This window comes from Rhinichthys klamathensis, unplaced genomic scaffold (genome assembly GCF_029890125.1).
Source record: "Rhinichthys klamathensis goyatoka isolate OS25496 unplaced genomic scaffold, OSU_Roscu_1.1 h1tg000342l_1, whole genome shotgun sequence".
Taxonomy (NCBI): Eukaryota; Metazoa; Chordata; class Actinopteri; order Cypriniformes; family Leuciscidae; genus Rhinichthys; species Rhinichthys klamathensis.
The window spans coordinates 216372-228061 of NW_026606856.1; the positions used below are offsets into that span (position 1 = coordinate 216372).

The 11690-nt window shown below is 39.9% G+C and overlaps 1 protein-coding gene across 2 annotated transcripts; it reads right to left on the minus strand.

The window, feature by feature from the left end:
• Positions 1-1556: 1556 nt before the first annotated feature.
• armc6 (armadillo repeat containing 6) lies at positions 1557-11406 on the minus strand. 2 transcript variants are annotated; one of them, XM_056272680.1, is made up of 8 exons: positions 11296-11406; positions 10806-10940; positions 10028-10113; positions 8491-9058; positions 7461-7606; positions 7234-7365; positions 5025-5162; positions 1557-1922 (listed from the first exon to the last, which is right to left on the minus strand). In XM_056272680.1, the coding sequence occupies exons 2-8, from the start codon at positions 10924-10926 to the stop codon at positions 1710-1712; spliced, it is 1404 nt and encodes a 467-aa protein (XP_056128655.1). In that variant the 5' UTR covers positions 10927-10940; positions 11296-11406; the 3' UTR covers positions 1557-1709. The 2 variants fall into 2 exon arrangements, with proteins under 2 accessions (XP_056128655.1, XP_056128653.1); XM_056272678.1 differs by having other exon boundaries at positions 11228-11333.
• Positions 11407-11690: the final 284 nt, after the last annotated feature.

Sequence of the window (11690 nt, forward strand, 5' to 3'; positions counted from 1 at the left end):
TTTTGGTTTTAGTTTTAGTTAACTATTAAAAAGTACTCAAGTGTCTTATATATCGTTAGAATCCTTGGCTAAAAACGAACAACACGTGGATTTGATCGTCACTTTGGCAAAATTTTCAGGTATTTTGAATTTTTTCGAAAAACTTACTTTTGCAGTCCAAGTTTTTTTGCACGATCGGAACCAAACCAACGCAGAAAGATTCTCAGGCTTGCCAATAGTAAACAAAAAAAGTTGAAATTTGGATTCACGTCCGTGACAGGACGCCAAAATGGTCGAAGTGGGCGTGGCCACTTTTACTTAAACTGCTATCCATCTTGAACGGAATGAGAAAACTTCCCCAAATTTGGTACACCTATCTATGGACTCGGTCTGTGGTCACATGAAAAAGGATGCAGTGACTGGCCACTTGATGGCGCTATAAAATGAAAAAAACAAACAAACATGTAAATGGCTAAAGCTACACAACAGTCAGTCCTATTGAGTTGAAAACTTGCAAGTGGTGTCTTTGTCCAAGGTGCCGTGATTGTCTATGAGGACATTCGCGTATCTCGAAAAACATGCCCGTCGTTGGCCAATGAAGTTTTAGCGGCTGTCAGAAAAGAGGCCGACCGAAACGAAACTTGCGGGGCCTATTTGACTCACGGCTCTACAGGCCTGTGGTATTTGTTTTAAATCGGCCACCAAAGGGCGCCTTTGCATCTTTTTCCATACAAAGGATTGTATTTCACCTGATTTTTCGCACACACCATGAAGTACAAATTCTTATTCTAAGCAATTTTGCCCATAGAACTGCCGCTGTCAATCAAACCGTTCGTTAAATATTGGAGATTATTTCAACAACCCATTTTCGTGAACTGGTCCTAGGTTTCCGGCTCAACCGTGAAAATTGATAAAAAGCTTTAAAACATATATTTCCTAAGTAAATAACCTGATTTGGCTGTAAATGGTCTTTTCCATCTATGATCTAGTGGTTACAGGCTTGCTAAATAAAACATAATACCTTTTTTTGCATGTGCTTAAAAGCCTTAAAGCACTTGAACCCTTATAATTGCTGCTTGCAGCTATATTTTATTTTGATTTTACAGTTGCAACTATTACAACATTAACTTATTAATTTACAATGTACATTTTTGTAGCGGAATATTAAGCTGGCCACTGTAAAATCATAAAGATGTGTAACATAAACATGCCAATATGCCTCTAGAGCTGCTTGGTTTAATCAACAAACACAATCGGTTCTAGTACAGAGCAGGTTTAAACAGAGCATCAATTAGTATTGCAACACATACAATTGAGAAAACATTGGTGCCTCTTAACATGTCTTGTTGTGTGCATGAAATGTTTTTTTGGCATAAGCATCAAATGCACTGCAGTGAACGCACATATGGGGTACGGCGCTGGATGATGGTCTTTACATTAAATATATTAAGGGTTAAATGCAATCCAGCAATGCACTTCTGTTAACATCAGCTCAAATGAATCCAGACCAAGAACAGGTCATTTAAGGTTAAAAAACATTGTACACACTATAAATAGCTGCAATTACGTTTAGACAAAAAAACTATTGTAATTTGAAATGCATCCTATGCACGTGGTCTTCAATTCTACCGGAAGGATGTTTGATCACATGACCTCCACAGTTAGGACATGTTTCCACAGGACTTAATCGTGATTGTTTGAGTGTAGCAGACGTTTGAAAACACGTTGGTTCAGTGACTGAGGCTTCCCTTCTGCCCTGTCCAGAGCTCCCGCAGCTCCACCTGGCAGCCGAGGTCTCTGAGAGCGGCTCGACCCACGTCACCGCAGTCCCTGTGAGCCGCCAGAGCCTGCGAGATCAGCGCCTCCGCTCCCATCTCCAGAATGGGCTGACTGTAGTCACGCGAGTGGGCCACCAGGTTCCTCAACAGCATGCAGGACTGTTTCTGAAACAGCAGGAGACGTGACATTACAGCCAACACGGAACAGAGCTTCATAAACAATACAGGCTGAGGAAAGACACGTCACTACAGCATCTGAAGAACATTTGTTCAGTTTTTTGTTTTTGCTTTTTAAGAAAAAGAAAAGAAAGGGAATATAAGTACTTGGAGAGTAAAAATTGTCCGAAGGGCTTCAAATGGGTTCAAAGTATCTGTCAAGAAGCAATGTAATCATTTTATTTAAATAAATTATACATATATATACACTCACCGGCCACTTTATTAGGTACCCCATGCTAGTAACGGGTTGGACCCCCTTTTGCCTTCAGAACTGCCTCAATTCTTCGTGGCATAGATTCAACAAGGTGCTGGAAGCATTCCTCAGGGAGTTTGGTCCATATTGACATGATGGCATCACACAGTTGCCGCAGATTTGTCGGCTGCACATCCATGATGCGAATCTCCCGTTCCACCACATCCCAAAGATGCTCTATTGGGTTGAGATCTGGTGACTGTGGAGACCATTTTAGTACAGTGAACTCATTGTCATGTTCAAGAAACCAATTTGAAATGATTAGAGCTTTGTGACATGGTGGATGTAGCCATCAGAGGATGGGTACATGGTGGCCATAAAGGGATGGACATGGTCAGAAACAATGCTCAGGTAGGCCGTGGCATTTAAACGATGCCCAATTGGCACTAAGGGGCCTAAAGTGTGCCAGGAAAACATCCCCCACACCATTACACCACCACCACCAGCCTGCACAGTGGTAACAAGGCATGATGGTTCCATGTTCTCATTCTGTTTACGCCAAATTCTGACTCTACCATCTGAATGTCTCAACAGAAATCGAGACTCATCAGACCAGGCAACATTTTTCCAGTCTTCAACTGTTCAATTTTGGTGAGCTCTTGCAAATTGTAGCCTCTTTTTCCTATTTGTAGTGGAGATGAGTGGTACCCGGTGGAGTCTTCTGCTGTTGTAGCCCATCCGCCTCAAGGTTGTGCGTGTTGTGGCTTCACAAATGCTTTGCTGCATACCTCGGTTGTAACGAGTGGTTATTTCAGTCACTGTTGCCCTTCTATCAGCTCGAACCAGTCTGGCCATTCTCCTCTGACCTCTGGCATCAACAAGGCATTTCCGCCCACAGAACTGCCGCTCACTGGATGTTTTTTCTTTTTCGGACCATTCTCTGTAAACCCTAGAGATGGTTGTGCGTGAAAATCCCAGTAGATTAGCAGTTTCTGAAATACTCAGACCAGCCCTTCTGGCACCAACAATCATGCCACGTTCAAAGTCACTCAAATCAACTTTCTTCCCCATACTGATGCTCGGTTTGAACTGCAGGAGATTGTCTTGACCATGTCTACATGCCTAAATGCACTGAGTTGCCGCCATGTGATTGGCTGCTTAGAAATTAAGTGTTAACGAGCAGTTGGACAGGTGTACCTAATAAAGTGGCCGGTGAGTGTATATATACACACACACACACACATATACACAGCAAATGTATAGAACAGAAATTGTTATAAAAAAATAAGTTTTATTCAAAATCACTATGGGCCAGTGTTATTTTTGTATTATTGAGATACTATTATAGTTTAGTAATATTTTTAATTACTTTTTTATTTTATATTTAAAATTTTTGTTAAAGTTTTAGTAATTTTGTTGAGATTTTTTTGTTCCATTTTATTAGTTTAAAAAAAGTCTTTAATTATATACATTTTTAGTTATTTGTTCATTTGTTTTATGTATTGAAGTTAATAGGTGTGTTCGACATCGGCTGCACGTAACCGATCGACGAGAGTTGTCGCGTGCAGGAGCTGCAAACAGAGACGTGAAGTCGGACACTTTCTGGTTCCCGTAATGACCACTCACGTGGTGTTTGCATACTTACTGCTGATTGGCTCTCTCTCTCTCTCCCCTCCCCATCATGAGTGGACACACCCCTTACTGCTGATTGGCTCTCTCTCTCCCCCATCATGAGTGGACACACCCCTTACTGCTGATTGGCTCTCTTTCTCTCCCCTCCCCATCATGAGTGGACACACCCCTTACTGCTGATTGGCTCTCTCTCTCCCCCATCATGAGTGGACACACCCCTTACTGCTGATTGGCTCTCTTTCTCTCCCCTCCCCATCATGAGTGGACACGTCCCTTACTGCTGATTGGCTCTCTCTCTCCCCCATCATGAGTGGACACACCCCTTACTGCTGATTGGCTCTCTCTCTCTACCCTCCCCATCATGAGCGGACACACCCCTTACTGCTGATTGGCTCTCTCTCTCCCCCATCATGAGTGGACACACCCCTTACTACTGATTGGCTCTCTTTCTCTCCCCTCCCCATCATGAGTGGACACGTCCCTTACTGCTGATTGCCTCTCTCTCTCCCCCATCATGAGTGGACACACCCCTTACTGCTGATTGGCTCTCTTTCTCTCCCCTCCCCCATCATGAGTGGACACACCCCTTACTGCTGAATGGCTCTCTCTCTCCCCTCCCCCATTATGAGTGGACACACCCCTTACTGCTGATTGGCTCTCTTTCTCTCCCTTCCCCCATAATGAGTGGACACGTCCCTTACTGCTGGTTGGCTCTCTCTCTCTCCCCTCCCCATCATGAGTAGACACGCCCCTTACTGCTGATTGGCTCTCTCTCTCTCCCCCATCATGAGTGGACACACCCCTTATTGCTGATTGGCTCTCTCTCTCTCCCCTCCCCCATAATGAGTGGACAAGTCCCTTACTGCTGATTGGCTCTCTCTCTCTACCCCCTCGCCCATTATGAGTGGACACGCCCCTTACTGCTGATTGGCTCTCTCTCTCCCCCATCATGAGTGGACACGCCCCTTACTGCTGATTGGCTCTCTTTCCCTCCCCCATCATGAGTGGACACACCCCTTACTGCTGATTGGCTATCTCTCTCCTCCTTCCCCCATCATGAGTGGACACGCCCCTTACTGCTGATTGGCTAGAAGTGTGTTTTTGGGCTTTGTCTTATCCACTTTTTAACAACGTTTTGCAAAAATCGCTTACTGCAATTGGGGACTTTGACCAGGGTCACGGGTTTTGCCTGAGCATTGAATGGAATGCACATTAACCTTTACCTGCACATTAACGTTAGCTGGGTGATTCTTCATGGCCTGCAGGGCCGCCAGCGCGCCGCCACACTCCATGATGACTTTACAGTTGTTGGGTTTGCGGAGGGCGAGAACACACAGCGCCGCACATCCCTGCTCACACACCTGAACCAGCAACAGCAAGAACAGAGCAAAACACATGAGAAACTAACTGGGTTTATGAGGAGCTTCAGATTTTAAGAATTAGCTTAGATTAACAAGTGAATTAGTTACCCAACACAGTCAAACAGAGGAACTTTATTAGTGCAGCACGAAACAAAAAAAAAATCATTGCATTATAAATTGTAACTAATTTTTATGAAAATAACTGATGATTAGACATTTTTCTCTTCAATACTGTTGAAACAATGAACACAGCCAATAAACTAGACTTTAATTTTGTGGTATAGAAGCGCAAATTGTTTTCAGATACATTTATAAATATGCACTACTGTTCAAACATTTGGGGTTAGAAGTTAGAACACATTCTTTATTCAACAAGGATTGATCAATTGATCAAAAGTGACAGTAAAGACATTTATAATGTTACAAAAGATTCTTTCAAATAAATGCTGTTCTTTAGAACTTTTTATTCATCTAAGAATCCTGCACAAAAATATGACCTCTTTTCAACATTGATAATAATAATCATAAATGTTTCTTGAGCAGCTAATCATCAAATTAGTATTTATACTAGTGCTGCACGATTAATCATTTCGCAATCGCGATGTCAAGCCTATGCGATTATATGGCGCAAAATACTGCGATTTTATATGAAATAAACAAATGGGCTCTATGCACGGCGGTATTTCCGGTGAAGGTCTAAGGATGCTGGATTACTTCCGCCGATCGTAGAGTCCAATGCTATACCGAGAATTTATATTGGTTTTTATACTCTATTGCTATACTAAAGAAACGTTAGTCACAAAAACAGACAAAACAGGCACCCCTCGTTTTGTTTATGCTTCTTTGTTTATTATATGAAATAAACATAACTATATATAAAATTACATCTAAACGTATTAAAGTTTCGTTTCAAAGACGAGAGGACAGTAAATTTTGAAGACTCTGCCATAATCCCGTTTTCCTCGGTTTTCCTCCGCTTTAAATCTCCCCAACCGGAAACGCAAGAGCATCCTTGCATCAAACGCGGAAGTTATGCGTGCATATAGCCCATTAGGGCTGTTAACGCAGCATCTGTTATTTTTTGTCATCCTTTTGCTAGTGTCTTTAAACCATTCAACGAGACAAGTCAAAAGACTAAAGAGAGCGCGCTGCCTGTGAATGTCCTGACTGAAAGACGGACGCGCGCCAGTATCATGCGCGTGCACAGACCGCGCGCCAGAATACAGTTCTCTTTCCGCTTGAAGTGAACGAACAATAACACACACAATTATGCCAAAATATCATTTGTCGACTGTCTTCATAACATAAGAGCAGTCTTTTGATGGACGTGAAGAGCTGTGAGAGAATAAGGCGCGTGTGAGATCCGCGTCTCTGTCAGCAACTCTTAAAGGGCCAGCATCCAATAATGCTTTCTGTCAGTAAAGTTAGTCAAAGAACAAAGGGAACAGAGAAAAACATTCACTGCTCTTGACCAAAGAACTTGTGTAGCTTTAAATAGGATTTTAGTCAATATCATTTATAATTCATGCAGCACAGACTGTTTGATAACTTTATTCAATTTCTGTATATGTCCTGTTAGACAGGAAGAGCACAGGTAAATATGACATTTATTATGGGTTTATGTGAGGATTGTTTGAAGTTCACTTAAATTAAAATTAAATGAATTTTTATCCAGACATCAATGGCTTATTGATCATTATAGGTGTTATCAATCATTTAGTTGTTGTTGCTAGTTTGAGTTGAGAAATACACATTTCAGAATTATCACTAATCTGTGTGTGCATTTTGCTTTAGAACCAAGGAAGTTGACTCATGAAACCATTTGTTTATTATATCGCTATCGCATATCGCAATATTGACCTCAATAATCGCAATTTGACATTTTTCCCCAAATCGTGCAGCCCTAATTTATACAGTAGTCAACATTTGAAGTGGATCAAAACCTTTCATCAAAGTTATACATGAATTTTGAACAATACCGTTCGGTAATACCTTATACATTCATTTTGAGTTTAACAGGCATTCTGGATAGTAATTAAATAAGAATTGGCAGTGTTTAAAGGGGACACACCTGTGCCTTGCCCATGTGACGGTTCATCGCCATAATGATGAGTTCCCCCCCGCCTGCATTCACGACAGCGTCTTTAACATCATCATTTCCAGCGATGGCCTTCAATGCACTGAGCACCTGCTTCACGAGCTCCTGGACAACCGTTTAACACATCAACAGATGATCACATCAACAACCCAGATAAAGATTGAGCTTTATTTCTGTTTATAGTGCTGAAACTAGCTCACCTGACTATCTAGGCCGTCCGCCAGGAGTGTGATCATGAAGTTCAGGCCTCCGAGGTCCACGATGTCCTGACAGAACTCGTTTCTCACGGCCAGACGGGACAGAGCGGCGCAGAGTTCACTGAGAACTGAGGTGTTTTCTGAGTGAGCTGAGACCAGAAGACATAAACATCATCATCATCGGTCATAAATAAACTAACATACACTGGCGGTCAATTAAGATTTTTAATGTTTTTGAAGGAACTCTTGTGTTCGACAAGGCTGCATTTATTTGATCAAAAATACTGTAAAAACAGTGAAATATTTTTTTAACTTAAAATAACTGTTTTCTATGTGAATATATAGTAAAGTGTAATTTATTCCTGTGATCAAAGCTGAATTTTCGGCATCATTACTCCAGTCTTCAGTGTCACATGATCCTTCAGAAATCAGTATAATATACTGATTTGCTACTCAAACATTTATGATTATTATCAGTGTTAAAAACGGTTGTGTTGCTTCATATTTTTGAGGAAACCGTGATAAACTACCGTTCAAAAATGTGGAGTGAAAGTTAAAAAAATTACTTTTATTCATTAATGATACATTAAACTGATCAAAAGTGACAGTAAAGACATTTATAATGTTACACAAAAGATTCTACTTCAAATAAATGCTGCTCTTTAGAACTTTCTATTCATCACAGAATCTGGAAAAATAAATTGCCTCACAGTTTCCACAAAAATATGAAGCTGTTTTAAACTGATAATAATCAGAAATGTTTCTTGAGCAGCAAATCATCATATTAGAGTGATTTCTGAAGGATCATGTGACACTGAAGACTGGAGTAATGATGCTGAAAATTCACAGGATATAAACTACAATTTAGTATTTATTTACATAGAAAACTTATTTTAAATTCTAATAACATTTTACTGTACTTTTAAATAAAATAAATAGAGATTTCCTTTAAAGACATTAAAAAAATCTTAGTAGTATATAAGCAGATATTCTTTGCCTGGTCAAATGTATTTAATGATTTATTTATTATTACCTTTAGCAGCTTCAACAATGACTTTCAGTCCGTTCTGCTCAACCACGATCATCCTGGCGTGTTCATGAGCCTGTCCAAAGGGGACACGCACGTCATCGTCAAAGGTCATGACCCTGAGCGCGGCACAGGCCTCCCTCACGACCTCGGGATGTGCCGTGTGGCGTGTGATGCTCCGGGTGAGCAGCGGCAGCACGCCCGCCTTCACCAAAACCTGCCTGTTGTTCTCGTGTTTCAGGCTGAAGTGGCGAACGATGCGGACACACAGGAGGGTGAGAGAGGCGTCCGTCTGGTGCGCAGTTAAAGCGCCGATCAGAAACTCTCGGCCTTCCACGTCCAGGAGATCCGGCTGGCCGTCTGTTAGCACTGAGAGAGCGGATAGAGCAACAGAAAGCTCTTCTTTCTCTTCACCGGCTCTCCGGCAGCAAGCGAGGATTGTGGGATATGCCTCCTTTTGAGCGGCCAGGTATCGTTGTGCGAAGCTGAGCGAACACTGTTCGGTGAAGACTCTCAGATCCTCCCGGACAGATGCGGACGGCGACGCCAATGCAGTTTTGAGCGACTCTAAAGCCTGAAAATATGCCACCGGTTAAATAGAAGAATAATGAAATGAAAGGAATAATGAAAAGAATAATGATTTACAGGTGAAACTCAATATACAATATCATGCAAAAGTTCATTTATTTCAGTAATTCAACTTAAAAGGTGAAACTAATATATTATATAGACTCATTAAATGCAAAGTGAGATATTTCAAGCCTTTATTTGTTATAATTGTGATGATTATGGCTTACAGATATGAAAACAGGGTTTCTGCAGGTTTCACAAAGTCAAATTTAAGACTTTTTAAGACCATTATGAATTAAATTTAAGACCTATATCACCATTTCAAGCCAAGTATCGCTAAACTTGCACTTCCCCATAGCTGAATAAAATCCGTTTTACGTCTTTCTGTGGTCTGTCACACGCGCCAATAACACGAAAGCTCAAAGCTGATTGGCTGTTGCATGTTGGTCTATTTTTTAGTCGTAATACAGCAAATTATATTTGGACTAGTGAAATAAGGAACTACAACACCACAAAAAAGCAATGCATTTCAATGAGATTTACATGGGGCGTGGGAAAATTAAGACCCGTTTAAAACGATTTAAGACCTAGAACACAATACTTCAGCAAATTTAAGACTTTTTAAGGCCTTAAATAGTGATTTTGAAATTTTAGACTTTTTAAGACCCCGCGGAAACCCTGTAAAAACCATTTCACAATATTCTAATTTTGACTTTGGGGTTTTCATATCTGTAAGCCATAATCATCAAAATTATAACAAATAAAGGTTATAACAAATTATAACTTATTTGCATGTAATGAGTCTATATAATATATTAGTTTCACCTTTTAAGTTGAATTACTGAAATAAATGAACTTTTGCACGATATTCTAATTTTTCGAGTTTCACCTGTAGATAGAAAACATGCCAGTCTCTGTGGGAGTGAGGTAGTGAGGTTAGTTTAGCTGCAAAACATCTCATATGAAGATATACCTGGAGAACCTCGTGAGTTTGATTCTCTGCGTTTTCTTCAGAACAAACTTTCGGCACTGCTTTAACAATGAAGGTGAGATCCACACCTGTGAGTAATAATCAAATCACTTCATTACCATGCATCATATGCATATGCGTCATATCACATATCTACAAAACAATGTAATGGTGTGAAGTAAAAAAAGTATTATTAACATTTTAAATCACTATTTTGTAATTCACTTAAATAGTCATGCAATGAAAAAATAGAATTTTTAAAAGTATATTCCATGTAGACTCTCAATTAATATGAGCTATATGAGATACCTAGGTAAATGTTGTTTGAACTAGTTTTAGATGGAGTTCAGCATGTTGCACTGCAGTATGTGTGTGTCTATTTTTTATTTATTTTTTACGTATAAATATGCATTCATGTACATACATGCATGTATACCTATACATGTTCATATGTCCACATACATGCATATACATGTTCATATGTCCACATGCATGCATATTGCATATACATGTTCATATATATGTCCACATGCATGCATACGGTATACATGTTCATATATATATGTCCACATGCATGCATATACATTGTTCATATATATGTCCACATCCAAATCATATATATATATATATGTCCACATGCATGCATACATACACACACACACACACACACACAGGGTGCACAAAATAATTTAGCAGACACATTAAATAAAACTAAAAGCAGAGATGATTTTTCATTTGTTAAACAAGTTTGAACCTCTACTGTAATTATGACATAACTCACCCTGAGATTCAAACTGCTCGATGGCCTCTTTCAAAGCTTCGCTGCCGTCCATGTCAAACTCCTCAATGTTTTCTCTGACCACAGCATCAAAGGTCTCCTGAGTTATCCTGCGTTTCGCCATGACTGCAACAGATGCTAAATAAAACATCACAAAAGGGGTGCAGTTTCAGTTCAGTGCTTCTGTTTGTCTTTTATAGTCTGTTTTTTTAGGCATGTACCATAATAATACCATGGTATTCAGTAAAGTACATTCGAGAAACTTTAAATACCATTGTACATTTGGAAATCGTTTAATATTATTGTATCACAATCTGACAACGTCACTAACGTACCATTATACAGACGCGGTACACTGCAATCAAGCGTGACTAACACAAAAACATTGTTTATTAACGTAAAACACTCGCTGTAGGATACAGTACCTGGGAGTGACATTTATTCGTACCCAAAGCGATTTAAAAACAAAACTGATAATAATCCTGAAACTCACCAACACCCAACCTGGACCCTTATGATAAAACCAACCCACCCTGGAGATGAGAAGATGCAGTACGCAAACAGCGCAAGCGTAGAACAGCAACTTAACCCAACGGAATTTAACTGACGCAAAAGCTTCGTGAATTATGACAAAGCCCTGCGTTGCGTTGCGTTGTATTTAATGTGGCCCGGGTGAGATCTGTGAGAGAAATAGGTTCCGCCTCATATAATAGTGACAAACAAAATAATTCTTAAATGTTTTACAAAGTGCATGCTATATTAACTGCATTTTTTCCACGAAGAAATTATATTATTATTTAATTATTATTATTTATATTATAGTATTTCAAATACACCTCGCATTTCATTCTAAAGAGGCATTTGACCACAGATACTTTCAAAGTTATG